The following is a 25,636-nucleotide window of genomic DNA, read 5'->3' on the forward strand; positions in this document are numbered from 1 at the left end:
CAGTGGACAAAAGACAGTCCCTTCAACAAATGATGTTGGGAAAACTGTACAGCGACATGCAGAAGAATGAAACTGGACAACTTTCTTACACCACACACAAAACTACATTCAAAATAGACTGAAGAACTAAAAGTGAGACAAGAAGTCATCAAAATCCTAGAGAAGAACACAGGCAACAACTTCTTTGATCTAGGCCACAGCAACTTCTTACCAGGCACATCACCAAAGGCAAAGGAAACAAAAGCAGACATAAACTATTGGCAGTTTATCAAAATAAAAAGGTTCTGCATAGTGAAGAAAACAATCAATAAAACTAAAAGTCAGCCTACAGAATGGGAGAATATATTTGCAAACAACATATCTGATGAAGGGTTAGTATTCAAAATCTATAAAGAACTTGTCAAACTCAACACCCAAAAAACAAACAACCCAGTAAATAGGCAGAAGACACAAAGAGACCATTTTCCAAAGAAGACATCCAGAGTGCTAACAGATACATGGAAAGATGTTCAACATTACTCATCATCAGGGAAATGCAAATGAAAACTATGATGAAATACCACCTGATGCCCATCAGTATGGCTAAAATGAACAACATAAGAAACAACAGGTGTTGGTGAGGATGTGAAGAAAGGAGACCTTTCTTGCATTCCTGGTGGGAATACTAACTGGAGCCACTCTGGAGAGTAGTATGACAGTTTCTCAAAACACTAAAAATAGAACTACCCAATGACCCAGCAATTGCACTGTTAGGTATTTACCCAAAGGATATAAAAATACAGATGTGAAGGGGTACATGCACCCCCAATGTTTATAGCGGCATTATCAACAATAGCCAAACTATGGGAGAACCCAAATATCAATTGGCTGACAAATGAATAAATAATATCTGGTATATATACATTGGATGATTACTCATCCAACAAAAAAATGAAATCTTCTCATTTAAAATGATGTGGATAGAGCTAGAATGTATTAAGCTAAGCAAAAGAAGTCAGTCAGAGAAAAACATATCAGATTATTTCACTTATATGTGGAATCTAAGAAAGAAAACTGATTAACCTATGGAAAGTAGGGATGGAGAGAAGAGAGGGAAACAAGCCACAAGAGACTCTTAATGATAGAGAAGAAATTGAGGGTTGATGGAGGAGGTGAGTGAGAGATGGACTAGAAAGGTGATGGGTACTAAGGAGGGCACTTGTGATGACACTGGGTGTTGCATGTAAGTGATAAATCACTGGATTCTACTCCTAAAACCAATCTTTCACTGTCTGTTAACTAACTAAAATTTAGACAAAAAATAAAAACAAAACAAACAAAAGAAGTTAATGAAAAAAATGAAATATTCTAAGGAGGATCAGAAGTGTTATGGTATGGGCAGTATGTTTGTCAGCTCAGACTGCCATAACAAAGGAACATAAACTTGGTTGCTTAAATAACAAAAATTTTTCTTCTCACATTTCTAGAGGCTGGAAATTCTAAGATCTAGGTACCAGCCAATTTGATTTAATTCTTGGTGAGTACTCTCCTTCTGGTTGGCAGCTGCACTGTGTGATCTTATATGGAAGAGAAAAAAGGAAGTGGGTGCTCTGGTACCTCTTCTTATAAGGACACATTCTATCAGATAAAAGCCCCATCTTTATGACCTCATTTCATATTGATTACTTTCTATTTTTTTAAGGGCAGGGACAGAGAGAGAGAGAAACACAAAATCCAAAGCAGGATCCAGGCTCTGAGCTGTCAGAACCTAGCCGACATGGGGCTCAAACCCATGAACCATGAGATCATGACCTGAGCCGAAGTCAGACACTTAACTAACTGAGCCACCCAGGTGCCCCCTTCCTATTTCAAACATAGTTTGAACTAATGTATTAAAAGATAAGACTTAGAATATCAGTCTTTCAATGTCTCTTCATTTCTTTCAGAATGAAAACTCAACTCCTATATGACTTGGTCCTATCATCTTCTATCATTCTCCACTTATCTTCACCATTCTCCTTAAAACTCACTTTGCTCCTGACTTACCAATCTTCTAATATTCTTACATATAATGTTTCTAATACCTTTGCACTAGTTGTATCTTTTACCTGACATGCTTCTCCCCTCAATATTGGTATAACGAAATCCACATTTCCTTTAAAACTTTACTCAAATGTGCCTTCTCAGTGAGACTTATCCTGAACATTTTATTTAAAGTTGCAACCGACCTGATATGTACTGAATTGTGCCTCCTCGAAAGCTTATATGTTGAAGCCCTAACTCCCAGTGAATACAGAGATTCACTGTCACTATAGGACCCCTATATGTGTGGAGATAGAGCTCCTATGGATAGGTAATTAGATATATGAGGATGCAGTTTAAGAGAGGGGTTTAGAAAAAAGTTATAAATTGGAAAGTTATTGACATATAAATTTTATTTAAACCCATAATACTGCATGTCATGTCCAAGGATATGAACATAAAATAAAGAAGAAAAGAGTAGGAAAATTGAGCCCTGGAGTATTTCAATAGTAAGAAGTTGTGGAGAAGAAGAAAAAGACAAAGGATAAGGAGAAAACTAACCGTTTAGTTAAAAGGAAAACCAAGACAATGTGATATTCTGGAAGACAAAAGAATAAAATTCATCAAGGAAAAGGAAGTAATCAACTGTGTCAAATGCTACTGACAGGTGAAGTATGATGAAATTTAGAAATAATCATTGATCTTAGGAACATGGAGGTCTTTGGTTACCTTGACAATAGTATTTTTAGTAAAATAATAAAGACTAAAGTCTCACAAAAATGGTTCAACATAAGAAGTCATTCACCACAATAAGTGCGAAGCACAGTGTTTCAGTATTTGCATATCAAGCAATGTGATATACCACAACAAGACAAAGGATAAAAATCCTATGATCTTCTCAATAGACACAGAAAAAGCATTTAACAAAGGACTACATCCATTCATGATAAAAAGTTAACAAATTAGGTGTAGAAGGAACATACCTCAACACAATAAAAGTCATGTATGAAAATCCCATAGCTCAAAGGTGAATACTGAGAATCTAATCTTTCCTATAAGATTAGAATCTAAGACAAGGATTTCCACTTTCACCACTTTTATTCGAAATAGCACTGGGATTACTAGCCACTGCAATCAGATAAGAAAAATTAATAAGAAGCCACCAAATTGGTAGGAAAGAACTAAAACTCAGTATTTGCAGATGAAATGATACTGAAGATTCTACAAAAAAACTACTAAAACTGATAAATTAATTCAGTAAAGTCACAAGACACAAAATTAATATGCAGAAATCTGTTGTATTTTTATATAAGAGTAGTGAGGTAGCAGAAAGAAAAAATTTTAAATAGCAATTCCATTTATATTTGCACCAAAAATAATGAAATGCCTAGTATAAAGTTTTCCAAGGAAGTTAAAGACCAGTACTTTGAAAACTATAACATTTATAAAAGAAATTAAAGATGACCCAAACAAATGAAAAGATATCTCATGTTCATAGATTAGAAGAGCCAATATTGTTAAAATGTCCCTTGTATCCAAAGCAATCTACATACTTCAGGTAATTGTTATCAAAAAAAAATGCCGATAGTATTTTTCACAGAAATACTAAAATATGTATGGAACAAGAAAAGATCCTGAATAGCCAAAGCAATATTGAGAAAAAAGAACAAAACTGGAGGTATCACATTCCCAGATTTCAAGATATACTACAAAGGTGTAATAATCAAAACATTATGGTACTGGCACAGAAATAGATACATATATCAATAGACCAGAAAAAGACAACAAAAAATAAACCCATGCATAGTCAATTAATGTACAACAAAGGGGACAAGAATATACAATGGGGAAAAGATAGTCTCTTTGATAAATGGTGTTGGGGAAACTGGATATCTGCATGCAACAGAATAAAACTGGGCCACATTCTTACACCATACACAAGAATAAATTCAAAATAGTTTAAAGATTTAAGTGTAAGACCTGAAACCATAAAATTCCTAAAAGAAAGGATAGGCAGTAATTCCTTTGATATCATCGATAGCAACATTTTTGTAGCTATGTCTCCTATGGCAGGGAAATAATAGCAAAATTAAACTATTAGGATTACACTAAAGTAAAAACCTTTTACGTGGTGAATTAAACATTAACAAAACAAAAAGGCAACCTACTGAGTGGGAGAAGATATTGGCAAATAATATATCTGATAAGGAGTAAATATCCAAAATATATAAATGCAACACTAAAAACGCCCCAAATAATCTGATATAAAAATGAGCAGATGTCCAGAATAAACATTTTTCCAAAGAAGATGTACAGATGGCTAAAAAAACACATGAAAAGGTGCTCAATATCGCAAAGCATTAGGGAAATATAAATTAAAATCACAATGAGATGTATACCTGTCAAAATGGCTAGCCTCAAGAAGATAATAAATAATAAATGTTAGCAACAATGTAGAGAAAAATGAAGCTTTGGACACTTTGGTAGGAATGGAAGTTGGTGCAACCACTCTGGAAAACAGCATGGAGTTTCCTCAAAAAATTTAAAATAGAATTACCATATGAATGAGTAATTCCACTACAGAGTATTTTCCCAAAGAAAAAAATAAACACTAATTTCAAAAGATATACCCAACCTTGTATTTATTGTAGCATTTTTATTATTGTCAAGATAGGAATGAAACTAGACCACTTTCTTACACCATACACAAAAATAAACTCAAAAATGGATGAAAGACCTGTAATGTGAGACAGGAAAACATCAAAACCCTAGAAGAAAAAGCAGGAAACAGCCTCCTTGACCTCAATCACAGCAACTTCCTACTCTACACATCTCCAAAAACAAGGGAATCAAGAGTAAAAATGAACTATTGGGATCTCATCAAGATAAAAATCTTTTGCATCGCAAAGGAAACAATCAATAAAACTAATAGGCAATCAATGGAAAAGGAAAATATAGTTGCAAATGACATATCAGATAAAAGGCTAGTGTCCAAAATCTATAGGGAACTCACTAAACTCCACACAGGAAAAATAAATAATCTAGTGAAGAAATGGGCAGAAGACATGAGTAGACACTTCTCTGAAGAGAACATCTAGATGGCCAACAGACACATGAAATGATACTCAGTGTCACTCATCATCAGGGAAATACAAATCAAAACAACACTGAGATATCACCTCATGCCAGTCAGAGTGGCTAAAATGAACAAATCAGGAGAAAATAAATGCTGGTGAGGATGTGGAGAAAGGAGCACCCTCTTACACTGTTTGTGGGAATGTAAACTGGTGCATCCACCCTGGAAAACAGTGTGGAGGTTCCTCAAAAAACTATCAATAGAACTCCCCTATGACCTAGCAATAGCACTGCTAGGAATTTACCCAAGGGATACAGAAGTGCTGATGCATAGGGGAACATGTACCCCAATGTTCATAGGAGCACTTTCAACAATAGCCAAATCATGGAAACAGCCTAAATATCCATCAACTGATGAATGGATCAAGAGGTGGTTTGTATATACAATGGAATACTACATGGCAATTACAAAGAGTGAAATATACCCATTTGTTGCAATGTGAATGGAACTTGAGGGTATTATGCTAAGTGAAATAAGTCAGGCAGAGAAGGACAGATACCATATGTTTTCAATCATAAGTGTAACAGGAGAAACTTACCAGAGGATCATAGGTGAGGGGAAGGGGAAAGAAATGGTTAAGGAGAGGGAGGGAGGCCAACCATAAGAGACTCTTAAATACTGAGAACAAACTGAGGACTGGTGGGGGTGGAGGAGAGGGGAAAATAGGTGATGGTATTGAGGAGGGCACTTGTTGGAATGCACACTGGGTGTTATATGGAAATCAACTTGACAATAAATTATTTTTAAAAGTGATAGGAAGCAACCCAGTGTCCATTGATAGATAAACAGATAAAGATATGCCACATGTATAAAATGGAATATTAAAAAGCCATTAAAAATGAGATTTTGTTATTTGCAACAATATGGATAGACCTACAGGGTATAATGCTAAGTGACGTAAGTCAGTCAGAGAAAGACAAATGCTATAGGATTTCACTTATATGTGTAATTTAAAAAACAAATCAAACAGAAAGAAGCTATAAACAAAAAAACAGACTCTTTAGAAAAATTTTTTAATGTTTATTTTTTTTTGAGACAGAGACAGACAGAGTGCAAGCAAGGGGAGGCAGAGAGAGAGACACACACAGAATCTGAAACAGGCTCCAGGCTCTGAGCTCTTAGCACAGAACCGATGCGGGCTCAAACCCATAAACCAGAATATCATGACCTGAGCCAAACCGAATGCTTAACTGACTGAGCCACCTAGGTGCCCCCCAAAATCAGACTCTTAAATACTGAGAACAAACTGGTAGCTGTCAGAGAGGAAATAGGTTGGGGAAAGGGTAAAAAGATAAAGGGAGTCAACAGTATATTTCTCTTGATGAGCACTGAGTAATGCACAGAGTTTTTGAATCATTATATTTTACACCTGAACCTAATATATCAATGTATATTACTTCATTTTTTAAAAAGTGAGAAAAGGGAAGGAATAAAAGAAACCCTTTTAAGAAGTTTCGTTGCAAAGAGAGGTGAAGACATCATATTTTGATGTCAACAATTTTATAATTTGTTTATGGGTTAAAGTTATACAAGGGGAGAAAATAAAGGAATCCAGGGTGACTCCAAGATCTTGGAGTCAACACCCATAAGAATACAATTAATATTCACTGAATAAGGAATACTTCAGAAATAGGAGGTAGAATTTAAAGTTGAGAACCTATCCAAATAGAAATGTCTCATAGGCCATTGTAAAAATGAGTTTGGAGTCTAGGGAAGAGGTTCATGGCTGAAAATATTGGGGTCATAGCACACAGAAGGTATTTAAAACCATGAGACTAGATAAGACCACCAAAGAGTTAGTAGAACTTGGTGCACCTGAAAGATGAAAAGAAACCAGCAATGATGACTAATAAGGCATAGTCAGGTGAGAGAAAACAGAAGTTAAGCTTTAAAAAGTATTTCAAAGAAAAGAGAATGTGTCAAGAAAGATGGGGAATAGAGATCTGGCAATAGGGTTTTAGTAATAAATATCACTGGTAACCTTGACAGTAGCAGTTATGGGAGAATGCTGGAGGGAAGAGCTTAAAGGTAGGATCTATTCTACCAATCTTTATGTTGGGACTGAGTTCACAGGAAAATGATTAGAGATAGGAAATAATAGCCCAAACAACTCTCAAGAAGTAGAAGCTGGATAAGTCTAAAAGGAGAGGAAATTTTGAAAGTTTTGTTTTGTTTTGGTAGAGCTTGGGTGCGGAAAATAACTGCATGCTTATATGCTAATGGAAAAAATCCTTTGGAGACAAAGGAGAGGGTGAACACAACCAAGATAGACTGGTTACTCTTCTCTACAATATCTTAAGAGAGCCACCCTTTGACAGGCATAAAGATTCTTTATTGGGGATTCAGGATTCTATTAAAGTAAAAGTTGGAAAGATGTTCAGGAAAGAAAATGATAAACAGGGAGTTTTGCTAATAAAGGATTATGAATTCACAGTAAAAAGTTTTCACAGAGTAAGGAAAGGAAGTAGGGCAGAAAAGGGTATGGGCAGAATTCTGTAGGGATTAGAATAAAGGGATGAGGGATGTCCTAGATGTCTAGAGCTGCTGAAGGTGACTGACATAAGCAGAAGTAAATGAAGCAGTGAGGTAAGTCTTTGACGGATCAAAGCAAGTATTGATGATCTAGTGTAAGTTAGGAGCAAGGGAGGGCTAAATGTTTAGGGAAATCTTGCCATGTTTATATTTGACAGGCAGCATTTCACCAAGCTATGGACTGAGCAGTGGCCTTTTATCCCCTATCTCTTAGACTCCAAGGATATTGCTTAGCTTCCAGGGCAGCAAAAAGGGACAGACCTTTTTTTTTTTTCCAGGTCTTCATTTTACTGCTTAAAAAACATTCAGCTCTGCATTGCTATGAGATTTGTCAGGCAGCCCACCCTGCCAATGCTCTCTGATTATTCACCTTTCACAGAACTGGGTGTTAACATTCTCTTGACACATTTCAAAAGAGACATTCATGTAAAATCCAAATTCCATCTTGTCAGTAAAATCACACTGAATCAGCAAATCAAGAGCCTCCGCCATCTTAACATGCTTACAAAGAAGTCCAGGATTGACATAAATCCAGAGGATCTTTGCAATCATCAGGGAGGTTCTCCTCTTTCTCTATTTCCATGCCTGTGACAAATATACTTCCATAAGTATTGCCTAGACAGCAGAGATGAATTAACAAGAAAAGCAGTCCTAAATACATCATGTATATTATGTAAAAAGTATTTTACTCCATGATAATTATACTGAAAAACAATTTTGTGTTTAATAAAATCAAAATGACAAAAGTCATTCCAAGAAGAGTGCAGAGCTTCTGCTTAGATCCCACAAACCTGATTTTTTAAATTAGAGGGGTTTGCAGCTTTGAACTGCCAAGTGGCTAAGCATGTTTGCAGAACTGCAAGAGGCAAACATCTCAAGAAATTTCCCTAGAAATTTAAAAACTTCTTGCTTAAATTATAGCACTAGTTAGCCTCTTATTTTAGGCTGAGAGGTTGAAAAAATTATTTTTAGTGTAGATAATGGCAAGTTAGGTTATAGAAATTTATGTATAAAGATGGGATGAAAGAATTCTAATTAACTACAACAATCTTTGAATGGACAAGTGCTGACTTCCTGAAGACTGACTTTCATTTTACTAATGAGACCAGAAGTGCCACCATGACCATGTGTAATAATGAATTATGCATCAGTCTGTTGATTCTGTTATACCTGTGATATCCTTGATTGCCATTTGTAACTATTTCTGAATCCTCCTAATGCCATGAAATCTCTTTCCTCTCCACAGTCCCAGAAATCATAACCGGTGACATGGAGTCAGCCATGGCAGTGGACCTTAACCCCTGGGTGGAATATGAATTTAGAGTAGTGGCTACCAACCCAATTGGGACTGGAGATCCAAGCACCCCATCTCGAATGATCCGTACAAATGAAGCAGGTAAGAATTTTGGAGAATCAGAACGCAATTTAGCATGCTGCTAATCACGTTAAGATCAATTTGAATTAACATGATTTCTTGCTTTAGTAAAATTCTTCCTAATTCACTTACCTAGACTTCATAAAATTATATCCTTTAAGATAATTATTTCATTTTATTTGTTTTCCATTCTTTTTCTCCTTGTATTCACAAAGGCATCTAGATGCTTCAATTTCCTCCCAACCCTAGCACTCATCTTCAAGTGACCATGAAATTGAAGCAGTTAGTTTCTTTTTGTAATTATATACTCATTCAATATAGCAAATCCATAAAGTTCAGAATAAATAGGCCTTCCTCTTTTTCTTCACTGGTAACAGTAAAGTTTAATTTCAGTGTATTTCCTTAGAACTCTATATTGCCCTTCATCACCTGACTGGTCATAAATTATACTCTGCAAAGGCACATGTCACCTTAATTTGACTTACTGCCCCCTTGACATCTATATTTACAAAAAATATCCATCTGCTTCCTGACTTTGAAAATACAGCATTCTTCTGGTCTCTTGGAATGAAATATCTCTAAAATATTTCTAATAGTCACATAGAGGAATTAGCAGCTTTATTTAAAAATAAAGTTTGGGGGCACCTGGGTGGCTCAGTTGGTTAAGCATCCAACTCTCCATTTCAGCTCAAGTCATGATCTCACGGTCATAGAGTTCAAGCCCCACAGAGAGCTCTGCCCCGACGGCACAGAGCATGCTTAGGATTCTCTCTTCCTCTTTCTCTGTCCCTCCCTCACTTGCACAGGCATGCTTTCTCTAAAGTAAACTTAAAAACAAGTAAAATATTAAAAAATATTAAAAAACAAAATTAAAAAATCTAGCCCAGTGTCTGGAAAAAGAAAACATAAAGAAAATTGTTCACAAAGTTTTGATTACTTTGAACAAAGTTTTATTGAGATTTATCTCTTATGTCCTTATAAAATTGTATATTTAAAAATGTCTAGGGCAGCTAGGTAGCTCAGTTGGTTCAGTGTCTGACTTCAGTTCAGGTCATGATCTCATGGTTTATGAGTTTGAGCCCCACCTCAGACTGTGCTGGGACTGACAGCTGGGAGCCTGGAGACTGCTTCGAATTCTGTGTCTCCCTCTCTGTTTCTCTGCCCCTCCACCACTCACACACATGCTCTCTCTCTTTCAAAAATAAATAAACATTAAAAAATAAATTTTAAAAAGTGTCTAGTAGGGCATTAGCTTAGGCAAACACAGATGTCAATAATGCTGATAAAAGCAAATTCAAAACAAAGAAGGGGTAGATTACCAATCCAAGGAGGGATAAAACAAATTTTAATATTTTTACACTCAATGATAATATATGAATCTCAATAACCATTAGAATGTCAGTACACTGAGGATGAGAATGTTTGTCTAATTTTTTAGTGCTATATATTAAGCACCTAAGACAGTATTTTGGCACTGGTACTCTGTATGTTTTTCTTGAAAAATTAAAGGAAAAATTTCTTTGCTTTCCTTTACATGTCCCTACCCAAGCAGTAGTTAGGTGAAAAATACATATACATAGAAGACTAAGAATTAATTGTCCATTTTGTATTATAGTTATAGAATTGAACCAAAAATGTGATTTGTAAATTCTCACAAATTGAAAAAAGCTTATAATAATTAAAATAAACTGATTTTTTTTATTATTATTGATTTTTCCTCTAAAACACACTAGGTCTGATCCTTTGAAAAAAAAGAAAAAAAATACCAAATTGCCCTAAATGGGAATAGCTATACAAAAGATGTTCAAATTATTCCTATTCAAAATTAAGCAATCAAGAAAATAAAAGCTAAAGTAGCCTAAATTTGTTGGAAAAGATTCATTCCCAGAAAATCCAACTATTCTGCTTTTGTGATTTGCCTAGTACATCTTGGTTGTTTTCTGCTACTTTTTCAATAATGTGAATTTTAAACTGAACATTAATTGCCTGGTTAGATTTTCATGCATTCATAAATCAGCCATGCTTTCATTGTGTACAGGTGTTCACTAATTAAGAGTGTAACAGGTTAGTCATTCCTCATTTTATGCACTCACTGAGCTGATATTGAAATGACTGCCAATATTAGTACTTATGCTCACATATTTTCTAAAAAGAACTGCCTTATTTTGCATATTGTTAATTGTGTTTAAACAAAGGCAAAGATTACTGCCTAATTCAAAGGCTTTCTATAAATATTCATTTTGAAAATAAATTATCTGTTTGAGATGAATAATCCTTTTAGACTTTTTATAGTATAAATCTCCTTGTACAATTAAAAAACACTTTAGCAAAAACGCTTTTATTTTTCAAACTAAACTGCATTCAGATGATACATTCTGAAAGACTTATCCCTCATCTCTTCCTGCAGCTACCTCAATCATACAGCTCCAGGCTTTCCATTTTAGCATTAGTTCTATATACAGGGCATACTTTAGTCCATTAAAATCTCATGGAAGAGAAAAGAAATAGCATGAAAAATGCATGAAATAAATACACCCCTTTGAAAGTTAGTTGAGGAAGGCTTGCACTGCCTACTTTATGCGTCTTGTGCTTTGGTACTACTCAGGGCTAGAGTTACTAATGGAGCTGAGCCAAAAGTTGAGTTTCGTGCCTGTTTTATCAGGCAGCACAGATTAAAAGGGACACAAATATCCTGAGATGCCTTCTCAAGTGACATGCTCTGCCTCTTTTAAGTACATGTTCTGTATTTTAAATGATGATCCTGTTCTAACGAACCAAGTAATCTTTGAAAATCAACAGAGCTACTTGTAAGATTAAAATCTCACATTCAAGATATTGAATTGAAAGTTTTATGTTCCTTTGAAAGTATCCTATTTAATTGAATATTATAAATCCCAAGGCCGGTTTAGTAAAGCATTTTTACCTTAGGATTGTTTCTCTCCCACATACCAAAAAAGTTAGCTTTTCTTGGCAGTTTCTTCTAGGATATATTTTGAATTTTACAGTCATCAAAAGACTCCTAACAGTCAATAAATGTAAGATAAATTGGTTCAATCTGACTTATCATTATAATATCAGCATAGTACTCTATATATGTTTTTTTACTTTAATGTACATTTGTATTTATGTATAGCATAATTTTATTATAAGTTTTTGTTATTTGATACACATATGTAGATGATAGATACGTGGAAAGAGAAAGAGAGAGAGAGAGAAAGATAGATGATTGATAGGTAGACAGATGACAGATATCTAGGCAGATAGATATAACCTTGTTTTATTTTGGAAATGTGTTACTATCATCAAACCAGTATATGATTTTGGGTTTGTAAAGGAAATGCTTTCTCTATCATTTAGAAAGAGGACACAAAAGGGGGAAAAAATCACATTTTAGGAAGTGAATGTAAAATATACATTACAGTAGAAATGGAATAATATATGAAATGAATACAACAACAATTTTCTTATTTAATTGAATGTTAATATTCCATGAGTTGTTCATTTATAACATTAATTGTTGACTATAAATGAAAAGGACATAAGAGAGAGTTAACTAAGTAATATATTATTTAGAAAGGTTTGGTCTTCTCTGCAATATAAAATGTCTATGATTATCATAGCTCTTTGTATAAATCTCAATATCTGAAGCTCTTTATTTCAAATAATGATGAAATAACAGGGGGGTGCCTGGGTGGCTCAATCAGTTAGGCATCTGACTTCAGCTCAGGTCAGGATCTCATGGTTTCTGAGTTTAACAGCTGGTCTGGTGTGACAGCTCAGAGCCTGGAGCCAGCTTCAGATTCTGTGTCTCTGTCTCTCTGTGTCCCTCCCCGCTTGCATTCTGTCTCTTTCTCTCTCTGTCTCCTGTCTCTCTCTCTCTCTCTCTCTCAAAAATAAACATTAAAAACAAACATAATAAAATAACAGAAATGGAGAAAGAAAGAGAGAAAAGAAGATTCTATCTTTAACCTGTAATTAAGAATTTGAATTTTAGAATTAGGCAGATCTGGATTAATGTTCTCTGCTATTTATTAGCAGTGAAATAGGTAAGATATATAAATTGCTCAAGTCTCAATTTTCCCACTTATAAAATGGAGACAGAATCACAACCTACTCCATTGGCTCTTTCAATTAAATAACAAAATGCATGCAAGGAGCTTAACAGAGTACCTGGGACATGGTAAGTGCTTAACATTAGCCACTTATCATCATCGTCATCATTGTCATCGTCATGAATGTAAATGAGTTATTACTTTGTTCAATGGAAAATTTAACAATAGTAATTATGCATAAGTCACTTTTTTCATACTTAGGAAATATTTTTAGGTTAAATGTATGTCTATTGATATCATAAGAATCATCCAGCTTCTTGGCTTGTATCTGGCTCCTCCAAGATGACCTCCTACTGAGAAGTCTCTGCCACAGACTGTACCATTAAGTCTGGCCACTCAGTCCACCCGACGGCTTGCGAGTCAAAGAGCCGTTCAGAATGTGGTGCGCAGTACACACAACACCTCTCCTCTAAAACCTTTCCTCTAAATATCTGTCTCTATCCCTGTCTAGCTTTCCATGCTGCATTTGTTATCTAGCCAGGTTTTAGTCTGGCTTGTGGATTGTGAAATTGTAGCAGTATGTGGCCGTTTTCTTTGCTTCTTATAGCATAGACAACACAAAAGGAGCAGGAAAAAAAGAGATGTCAAATGAAAGAACATGCTTAAAAAGTTTGTTTTAGATTCATATCGTTTTCCAGGTGCTTAGCACATTGTATTCTGACCTGCCATTCTTTCTAGACTGAAATGGAAAAGGAAACACGCATATTTCTGGCCACACAAAGCAAAATATTTTTTCTACATTTAATAGGTAAATGCTCAGCCAGAGAAATCTGAGTGTTAATAAGATGAAAATCTTTCCTAGCCTTAGCATTGTCTGCAGTATATCGTAGTTATATAATTGGTTTACTAACAGACTGAACTCTGTAGAATTTAAGCATAAAATAATTTTATTCTCTCCATTATCCTTCATCTGATCTCTGACTTCAGCCCCAACTATATACATCCAAGGTACTTTTAGATACTAGGGAAGTATCACTTTCAGGTATTAAAAAACTTCCATTTTAATTTAAATAAGAACTTTAATCTCACATCCAGTTCCATGCTTTCTCTTCTTCTTTCCCAGCATAGGCTTGAACCAAGAGCAATCATTTGTCTTTTATTTCTTTTCACTTCTTCTCTCACCTTCTAGCTGCTGTTCCAGGCACTTTACAGGCCAGATAAGAAGAAGGAAAACTACTTAGGTAGTATTCACATGAGTGTAGTACTTACATGCGTGTTGAGTGCAGTATGTAATGGCATTTGCCCACATACTGCTTTTTGCTCTTACAGGACGTATCGGGTTCTTTGGAGACTATCCTATCCTCTAACAGGCAGTATACTTGACTATGATCCTAATCACCCTATTTAAACTTACCTCCCAGAGTGTCCACTTGGCCCCCAGTAATCACATTCCTGACCTGCCAAACTCAATGTTCTCAAGAGTTATTTTGGTCTCCACTCTGGTAAAAAAGCATACGACTAGGCTATATTGCAAAATTCTGAAACCCAACAGCATTCAGCCAGGATATGAGATGTAACCACCTGTGCTCTGCAGCAGTGCTTTCCTCCCCATCTCACTTAGCTTGAGAGGGAAACGACACTCCCATTTCTCTTGTATTGACAGCTAAGGGTGGAAGGAGATGCCACAGCACATTTTTCTACTAAGCTGACAATATTTTTTCCAAAACCTTCTTTGTGCTAAAATTCTATATATATGAGCTAGAGGAGGGTAATGGAAAAGGATCATAAAATTTGGTTTCTCTGATTCTTAGCAATTCTGTGATTTTTGTCTGGCCAACCTCACTTTAGCAATTGAGGTTACATCTGACTCATCCCAAGTTCCAGAAGACTCATTTAATTTCCTATTACCATTTCTTTCACTGTACATTACCTTCCTACTTCTGAACGAATCTTGCTTTGTTCCTATTTCTACCTTCACAGTTCTTGTTTATGATAATTACTTAGGAGATTTCATTGAGTTTACAAATTATGGAAGGAACACAATAGAATTATTTTTGTATTAGTTTTCTCTGGGGTTATGTCTATTGGCCTTGTAAATGGAATTTAATGGGGCTTTGAACACCAGACCAAATGGGACTTGTACAGAATTACTTACAGGGGACAATTAGAAAATCTATTGTTATCAGGCACTGGTGTGCAGATAAAAGGCAAAAAAAATTTGTAGGGTTTGTAAAAATCTCTCTGGTATATATTTTTAAAAAAATATATTAAAAAGTTAAGCATTCCATTGAAATAATTAAGAAAATCTAAAAGAAAATACTATTAAATGAAGCAGATAGTATTTTTAAATCATGAAACTACTTTGGTCCAGGTATGTATTTTCTACAAAATATATTAAAGAAGTAGGTCTCCACTTCAGAGACAGGTTGCAAGCAAAGATAGTAATTTTAGCAAAAGCCTTTATAACAGAAATCTAGCTAATTTTTAGGCATGTGCTCTTAAAAATATTTATTTATTTTGAGAGAGAGAGAGAGAGAGGTGAGGGACAGAGAGAGAAGAAAGAATCCCAAGCAGGCTCTGTGCCATCAGCACAGAATCTGAGGCAGAGATCAATCTCACAGACTATAAGATCATGACCTGAACTGAAATCAAGAGTCAGACATTTAACCTACTGAGCCACCCAGGTGCCCCGGGGCTTGTGCTTTTCTGATTAATAGCAAAATGATAGAAGAGCTGTAGAAGACTTGAGCATGAAAGATAAAAGGTTGATACAAGTTTATCAATTCAGGAGTAAATGTGAGACACTCAAGTATGAATTTTCCTATCTTTTTAGTCGCCATAATACCATATACCAGTCATAAATCATTCAAATCATTCAAACTCTATGCCAAGTAACTGTCCTTTATTATATCATTTCATTGTCATATCAATCCTCTAAAGCAAGAAGTGTTTATCCCCATTTTACAAATGAGAAAACAGAAGTAGAAAGTTTTAAAAACTTGCACAAGGTCATCACTTAAGAAGTAAAGCAAAAATTCTAACCCTCCACTAAGGATAGTAATTTCAAGTTATCTTCCCTCCCAGTTCCCTTCTTCCTCTTGCATTTTCAGTATCCTCCTTTTGCCACATGCATCAACAAATCCCTTTCAAAGATTATTTTACCTATCTTCTGCTTCTACTTCATTGGGGAGCCATATAAATAAAGCTAAGAGAATATGAGTTGAGGTAAACATCATTTATTAACCTACTGTGCTTTGTACTATTGCCATTTTTGAGGTTTATAAATCAGAGAAATCTTACATTTCCTAAAATAATCTCTTTTATAAATAAAAAATGATATCTTGCCTACATTTCCAAATTTGAAAGCATAATTCCCATGGTACTATCAAAACAATATTATCCAGATTTCCAAGTGAATAATCTTTGAGATTATATATGTACAGACTCAATGCTGAACTTTTGCTGTTTATTATAGAAGACTTCACCATTTTATCTTTCTGAAATCTAAGTAGATAATAACATTACATGATATTTATAAATAATAGTTGCAGGCACTATATTTGTAATATAAATAATTATAAAAATAACCTTTAACAGTAGATATTATTATTATCTCTGTGAGGCAACTGAAAGACAAAAAGAAATATTTTCAGCTAACCAAATAGAATGGTAAATAGGAGATCCAAGCCAAGATCTTTCTCATTCCAACAATAAACATATTTCAATTTGTATACACCACCTTATCTATACTAATGAAAGGACTAAAAGCATTATTTGAACTCTTTAGGAAACACCAGTAGTACGTTTTTTGCCAGAGTCCAAATCCAGCAGGTCCAGGGCCCCCTGAAGGATGGATGGTGTTAGCATGAGAGAGAGTGAGAAAGCCTCAGGTTTCTTTCTGATCACCAACCAGGCATCTCTGCTCTGTCTGATTCTCTAGCTTTATTTATGGTGAAAGGTACAAGGAGCAGAAAGAGCAGTAAATGATTTATCATAGATAATTTTTACAATTTTCCAGGACATGGGTTCTGCAGAAGTTACAATTCTAGTAGTAATGATTGTCATAAAAAACTTAGCTACAGGCACTGATGCTATTATATGGGAAGGGCAGGTATTTTTTACAAAACCTCAATTATAGCCCTAAGGAAGTGACCTTTAACAAAGAGGCAAACAACATTATTTGGTAAAGGTCAGTTTTTTTTTTTTTTTTTTTATGAGTAAGGGTCATTAGGCTGTTTATAGCTCTAAGAGAAAGTTCTCAGAAAAACAGGATTCCCAGGAGACATAATGCCTGCTCTCACAGTCCCAAAGACAATTGATACATTTTATTGCAGTAGTGACTTTTGCAATAGCATCCACGCCCAGAAAGTAGTCAGTTATCAGTTAATTGATCAGTTAGGAGGAAAATTATACGTTGCTTGCCTTAGTCACATTAGGGTGTATCTAGTTTACTCATCTTTTCCCTGACCAGGTCCAATCACACCTCAGAGACAGGGCAGGGGGACAGGCTGCACGTGACACTAATCAGCAAAGCACTTTGAGGTTTGGTGCCCAAGCAGAAATGAAAGTTACAAGAGGGTAGATTTTGGTCGCTATCTTGAAGTAGGATACCTTGCAAACTTGCCATACCCTCACCAGGAATTTTCACTCAACTGGTGAGTTCAGACAGCTCCCAACACTTTTTGTTTTAGAAACTTTTTAAACTTAACTTTTTTAATAAAGTAAACTTGAATGATAATAAGTTAGCTGAAATATTTGTGTGCTATGTACTTCAATTCAGGTAGAAACTTTTTTTAATTTCCCTCTTCACTCCCACCATTAGCTTATAAACAACTTCCCTTCCTTCTTTCTATTCTTCTGTGCCTTTCTTTTCAAATCAGCTGCTGGATTACTATTAAGCTCTTAAATTGCATAGAGCTGTATTATTTAATAAGCTATGTAAACATCTACTGTAATAGATATTAGAAAGTTTTCAGAAAAAAAGGAGATTGGTAAATGATTTTATCCTATCTTCTTTTGTTTAGTTTAATGTGAATTAAAGCATGATATTAGCATGATTGACATTGTTCAGACTACTACACTTAGAGTCTTTGAGATTCATGCTTAAAGTCATGCATTCCTAAATTAAGTTACTATATTTTGATCACTCTGAGTGTTTATAACAATATTTCCAATTTATAAGTTGAAAAGAGACAATAGTCTACATTTCAACATACCAAATAAGGCATTAAAACAGCAACGCATTTGCAGCTTGTGAAAAAAGTATCAATTACATTATCCATTTATGGAACAGCATTGCTCAAATAGAACTCAAAAGAACTAGAGTTTAACTCATTAACCATGCATGTAAACTTGCCTCTCTAAGCCAATAAACTCATGACATTTATAAGCACCAAAACAAGAGATAAAAGCATCTAGCTGCTTAATTCTAAACCAGGTTTTTATTAATTATATTGAAAATATATTTGGTTTTTCAACAAATACTTATTTCTCTCAACTCAATAAAAGCATTTATTAGATGTTTGATTATATTACTTTTATACTTCTAACAAGAATTATGGAACTTGATACCACAAGGGCTTGAAAGATTAAGTCAAATATCTACATAGCATGACTATGTTTTTTATAAATAAAAGAATACAATTAAAATCAGTGGACTCCAAAGAGTTGACTTAAGGGATAACTGTTTCTTACCAACTTGAAAAGGAAATGAATGAGCATAGTTTCCACTGATCATCTGTATGCAATTAGGAAATTTAAGCCAATTAAAATTAAAATACCCAATGAAAACACTGTGATCTTGACAACAAAACACAATGCCTGATGCCTAGCTATTAAAGCCTTAATATTTCTTTTTTGTGTTTTTTTTTCTGTTTTTATGGATATATAATTGACATATAACACTATATTAAAGTTACAACATAATGAGTAAATTTATTTAACATCCATCATCGCACATAGTTACAATATTTTTCCTTGTGATAAGAATTCTTACGATCTTTCAGCAACCTTCACATATACAATATTGTTAATTATACTCACCATGCCATATATTACATGCCCAGAACTTTTTATTTTATACTGGAAATTTGTACCTCTTGGCCACCTTCACCCATTTCCCCTCCCCACCATTCTCCACTTTTAGCAACCATCAAATATATTCTGTTTCTAGCAGTTCTGTTTTTTTTTAGATTCCACATATAAGTGAGATCATATAGTATTTTTTCTCTGACTTATTTCACTTAGCATACTGCCTTTATTTATTATGTATATTTTCTTTATCCATTCATCTGTAAATGGACACATAGGTTGTTTTTATGTCTTTGAAGACAAATTTTCCATTAGTAGTTCCTATTATATCTAGTGAGCTTTTTTTAAATTTAAGAACAGTTGATGTTTATAGACATATACTATTAAAAATTTCTTAATTTTTATTTTTGAGAGAGAGAGAGAGACAGCATGAGCGGGGGAGGGGCAGAAAGAGAGGGAGACACAGAATCGGAAGCAGGCTCCAGGCTCTGAGCTGTCAGCACAGAGTCCAATATGGGGCTTGAACCCACAAACCGCAAGATCATAACCTGAGACAAAGCCAGACACTTAACTGACTGAGCCACCCAGGCGCTCTTAGACACATAGTACTAAAACAGTGTGTCTCATTAAAACAATGACCTTCTTTGTGTCATTTATTATAAATTAAAATTGGAAGTAGGATGAGAAAAGCAGGATCTTATTCTTTATATTAAATTGATAAGGGCTATCTTCTCTTGAAAAGAATTTAGCAGTAATAAAAAAATCTTTAAAGATTTATTTCAATAATAAAAAAAGTTTTCCAATGGATCATTTATGTATAATTTGATGATGAAATTACTCACAGAAAAACAAATCACATCATAGAAAGTGTTATATTACTTTTTCATTTCTCAAAGTAGGAATTTTCACCAAATTTTTATTCATTTATTTTTTTACTTAAAAAGTTAAAAATTTTGAAAAATATAAATATGTTTTCTGAAAAATAAAAGCATTAACAGACTGTGGAACAATATTACCAAATCTTCAGAAGAAAGGATTAATTACAAATAGTCACTTGTATTTTATTCTACTCATATCTTTTAAATGACTTTCAAGAGATGTTCACTAGAGAGTCTACAGTCTACTCTCTGACTCATTCTTTTTTTGGGTGATGTTTGATAGCTGAATAAAATGGAAAAGAATATTCAGTGCCTATTCTTTCCACAAAATCCATGATTATAAGAAAATTATCCTCAAGGAAGTGGATCCAAAATCTTAAGTTTAAGGCATAGCCTCAGTGATTCCAATGTAACAGATAAACTAAGTGGCTCTGGTAGATAGTAGTCATAATATTATTTAACTTTTCATTGTCAAAGATAAATATGAAGTGTGCGTGTGTTCATTTTTTTTTACAAACAAATGGTACTATGAGAAGCCATAGTACAGTGTATCAACAAAATAACTTGCTTATCTATTTATTTGATCTTGCATTGATGATCACAACATCCAGAGCTCTGAGATTAGCCACTGATGGAATATTTGGAAATGTAGATCCCTGTTATTTTATGCATACAGTTAACCCAGCTCCATTCCTGTGTGCTTTACCTTATACCGTGGACCAGAAGATAAATTTAGAACTAGAACTATATAACAGTGACTTGGGGACATGGTGTCAAAACAGATATGTCATAGGTTGATATATTTAGCATTAACTATGGCTACTAAAAACTCAAGTTAATAAATGGCTTGCTTGCTCCTTATATAAAAATTTGTACATATCACAGTCATTGCTCTAATACCTTCATTTTTTCTCAATTGAATTTTTTGTGATTTCTTGAACGAGAGACAAAGCCGTATCCAATTTCATTTAATTCTGAGGGAATTCATGAGAGTGAACTTCACATATGAATAATTTTAATATATACATTACTGTGAAAGAAAGATTGGTAACTGCTGCTATATATATATATATATCCTTCCACATGTGCATGAATAAGACAAAAACTCATGTTCATGGAGAAAAGTTCCCAAAGACTCTGAAATTTATACCCTGGTGAATAAAAGTCTTTATTTCAGTGGAGCCAATTATATATATTCACAGACTTTTCTCTCCCATCTCCTTTCCTCCTTTTTGTTTTTTTTCCCCCTTTCTAGTGGAATATAAATTCTGCATCAGTTTTTCTGGTACAAAAAATACTATACGAATGTTTACCAGTAATTAATAGCCTTTTATCTAAGTAGGTAATATATGGGAGTGAATTTATTTAATGTTTGTGAGTTTTTTGATATCATTTAAAAACTATATGCAAGAATATAAAGGCAATGCTCGAGTGTAAAATTGCTCATGCAAACTCAGCCTACAAAATGATTTCTTTTAATAGTTTTCTTCATTTAACAGTTCTTCATTTGAAAATGTTCCCTTTCAGCTGCAGATTTTGTGGTTTAGTGCAGTGAAGGAGAAATGTATTCCTTTGAGACATTTATTCTAATAGTTATTCATTTGAAAAAGTTTCATCTGGTGCTTATATATTTTGTAATTTGCAGAGATATTCACTCTTGATAGTTTTTCATGTTTATTTAAATAGGTTCTCATTCTATGGAACTGTCACCAAATTTCTTTAAATTGGAGCTCCCTGGGGGTCTGGTAAAGCAGTAATAAGTCAACCTGTGTACTTCCTAGGAGCTCTTTTAGCCTTACAACCACAGAAGAAGAGTCATATCATTAGAAAAGAGAAAATTTGTAAAATGAAGTTTAACCATTAGTAAATGTCCTTAACTATAGTGTTAATTATGGTTTCAATCTTACTACTATAGGACTAGTTTGGTAATGCATTGTGTGGCCATGAAAAATAGAAAAATATATATATCAAACTTTCCCACATAGATTTGAAAACAGGGTGTCTGTCACAAACATTTTGTTTTTATTAATATTGAAATATGGCCATTCTGACTTCAAATTTTAATTGTTTTGGAATTTTACAGAACCTGAGTAGGGTCAAAATATATTCTTACAAGGTCTGTCAAATTGTTCTTACTCTGGCCTATTTTTAATCCACAGTTCCAAAGACAGCACCCACCAATGTAAGTGGAAGAAGTGGAAGAAGGCATGAGTTAGTCATAGCCTGGGAGGTAAGAAAGCCTGTAATCAGATACCAGAACTTGTTGAATCCTTAGAAAATAAGGATATCTATCTATCTATCTATGTATCTATCTATCTATATATAAGTTCTGTACCTGGTACAGAGAAACTGAAAAATTTCAGTTTAAATGAGGTTGAGAAACACTTTGATCATATATTACTCAGATGAATATTGCCGATGTGAACCTGTCTCATTTCATGCCCAGCCTCAGTTGACTTTTCTCCAAGACTAAAGTATGTCTTCCTGTCATATAGGCTATCCCAGAATAAGGTTTGTATAATTAAAACACATCCTCTCATAAAATACTCCAGATGTTCGCTTGGCATAGTCTGACATTTAATTATTTCACAAATAACACCCTTACTAAAGCCATCAGGGAAGAAGGAAATGACCACCACTGAATTTGTGGAACAGTGCCTGGGTTAGTAAGGATATAACCCTTTTAGTAAGGATAATTCTTTTTCTCATTTTAAAAATTATGAAACTGAAGCACAATATTTTTCCTGATAAGCAGTAGAATTAGGACTTTGAGTTCTCTTGTCTCCCTCACCATATGATCTCTGAATTTTCTTCTATAAAAAAAGAGCAGGGGAGAGGGGATGTGAGAAATGCATTTATTTCCCATGAAGCTATTGTCCTTTTATTGTTGCTAAATTACCTAATTATTAAACATAACTACGTAGCTCACAGAACTGTGCCTTAGAATATGAACAATGAAAAGTAAATGGAAATGTCTACTAGAGTAAACTGAACAAATCCCTGATAGTCTCTAAATGCAATGATAAGATGGTCAGAAAAAAACATTCCTACGAAGTAATGTTCCATGAGCATATCCTCTGTCCAGTTAGCCTGTCTATCCCTATCTTGCTCAATAAAAATTTATTTCTTGTTTTTTTTATTTCTGCACAGGAATTTACTTCCCAATATCTGAACTTCACTAAAATCAAATCTCCCTAAGTAGAATTGCCATCCTTATCAACTTTGTGTCTTAGATCCAGCTGCTAACAGAAGCATATCAAAGCTTTCCTGGCGGTGACTTATAAATACCAGAAACTTATTTCTCACAGTTCTGGAGCCTGAAAATTTAGGATCAAGTCACCAGAAGATTCAAATCTAGTGAGAGCCTGCTGTCTGGTTAATAGATGGCCATTTTCTCACTTTACCTTCAAATAGCAGAGGAGCCAAAGACATCTCTGGAGTTTTCTTTATAAGAACACTACTCTCACACATACAGTCCCTGCCCTTATAACTTTATAACCTACCAAAAGGCCCACCTCTTAATACAATCACATTGGGGATTATTATTTCATCATATGAATTTTGGGGAGATATAAATATTCAGTATTTTTGATATAATAGGCTTTATCTCTTACCCTTTGTACAGTTTTTCTTCAAATCAATACTCAAAAGAAAAAATGTTTTGACAAGTATTTATTAGGTATCTACTATATATCAAGCATTATGCTAGGCAGTGAGGTAACTGCTCCTTTGAGTAATTAGTCAATCACAGTTACTCCTTTCTATAGTGTACAGTTTATGTCCATTTTACACATTTAAATGTAAGCATATAGTAAGAGTTAATTGAACAAATACTATTCTCTACTGTTTTCACATTAATAAGCACAAAAGCAAATGAAAAAGAAAATACTATAAACAAAAACTTCTTACATTAACATCTTCTATCTTTCTGTGCAAAGGGCTTTCCAGAGCATTACCAGCAACTAGATATTTCTGACCACCAGACCATATGACAGTTTTTCCCCATGTGTTACATTCTAGTATGGAATGTTCATTTCATATACATGACAAACTGGGTTAAATTTGTTTCACTTCAAGAGTTTTCAGTATGCTTGCTATTTCTCTTAAATACCAACTGATACTATTCAAGTTTTTATCTTTTTCTTTTAACCCCTTTTAAGTCTCCCAAGACCACCAAGTGACTACGCTATATTGGCTCCAGTGGAGTATTAGAGACTTGAAGAGTCCTTTTCTCTGGTTATCCATAATCTACAAAACAAATGAAATTTTGGTAGAGGTGGCTTTTTGAATCAATTATTTTGCCAATAATTAATTACATTTTTCTTCTTTAGCCAGTATCCGAAGAGTTTCAGAATGGAGAAGGCTTTGGCTATATTGTAGCTTTCAGGCCCAATGGAACACGTGGCTGGAAGGAAAAAATGGTGACATCCTCTGATGCTTCAAAATTCATTTATCGAGATGAAAGTGTTCCTCCTCTTACTCCCTTTGAAGTGAAGGTTGGCGTTTACAACAATAAAGGAGATGGACCTTTCAGTCAGATTGTGGTTATCTGTTCAGCGGAAGGAGGTCAGTTTCTTTATCTCTATTATTTACATTCAACATTTCATTAATGCATGTTATATGGATAAAGCATTACTGTATATAATTAGAAAATACAATTACACATAAAGTGAAAATAAAACTTAACCTTTGTTTCATTACACTTTTTAGATATATTTTTCCAAATTTTTTCCAAACAATTTTTATTAAAAAAATTGAGCAGTCCGTAAGTGTTGCTTTACATCCTTCATTCCCTAACAATACATAGGAAATATCATTCCATGATATAATGATATTACTAATGCCTACAGTATATTCAGTCCCCTGGATGGACATTTAACCAATCACCTTTGGTTTTTTTCATCTAGATAATTTTATATTTTAACCCACTAAATTTAAATGTATGTGAAATAAATTTAAATAAATACTTCACTTGTGTGACCAATAAATAGTTATTACTAATCTCATAAACAAAATATCATACTGATAATGAAGGAGCAGACAGGGAATTCTGTTGGAAATTCTTCACATGAAATCCTCATGAGAGTCTTGTCTAATAGATCTTATTATCCCCATTGTAAAGAAAGAAATTGGGGGCGTCTGGGTGGCTCAGTCAGTTAAGCATCCGACCTCAGCTCAGGTCATGATCTCATGGTTTGTGGGTTCAAACCCTGCATCTGACTCTGTGCTGACAGCTAGCTCAGAGCTTGGAGCCTGTCTTCAGATTCTGTGTCTCCCTCTCTCTCTGACCCTCCCCTGCTCACACTGTCTGTCTGTCTGTCTGTCTGTCTCTCTCTCTCTCTCAAAAATAAACAAAACATTTTAAAAAATTTAAAAAAGTAATTAATGTTAAAAGTTAAGGCACTTGCTAGAGATTACACACTTTGTAATGGATAATTAAACCCAACTCTATGTATTCATTAAATCCTTGATGTTTATCAAACATGCTGTTTTCATATACACAATCACATTTAATTCTCAAGATAAAACTACTAGGTAGGCAGGACTTACCAAGCAGAATACCCATTTTACAAATGAGTAAACTGTAAAAGTGTGACTTATTTATGGATACAGTCAATAGGTGATGGTGCTC

The 25,636-nt window shown here is 34.3% G+C and overlaps 1 protein-coding gene across 1 annotated transcript in view; it reads left to right on the forward strand.

The window, feature by feature from the left end:
* The window catches only part of CNTN5 (contactin 5), a 1,016,132-nt gene that overhangs the window by 937,608 nt on the left and 52,888 nt on the right, over positions 1–25,636 (forward strand). Inside the window, exons 19-21 of the mRNA XM_029915651.1 lie at positions 8,916–9,065; positions 22,164–22,234; positions 24,336–24,570. Coding sequence (XP_029771511.1) covers positions 8,916–9,065; positions 22,164–22,234; positions 24,336–24,570 — 456 coding nt within the window. The remainder of the gene's footprint in view (positions 1–8,915; positions 9,066–22,163; positions 22,235–24,335; positions 24,571–25,636) is intronic.

The sequence above is a fragment of the Suricata suricatta genome, chromosome 11 (assembly GCF_006229205.1).
Source record: "Suricata suricatta isolate VVHF042 chromosome 11, meerkat_22Aug2017_6uvM2_HiC, whole genome shotgun sequence".
NCBI classification, from domain to species: Eukaryota; Metazoa; Chordata; class Mammalia; order Carnivora; family Herpestidae; genus Suricata; species Suricata suricatta.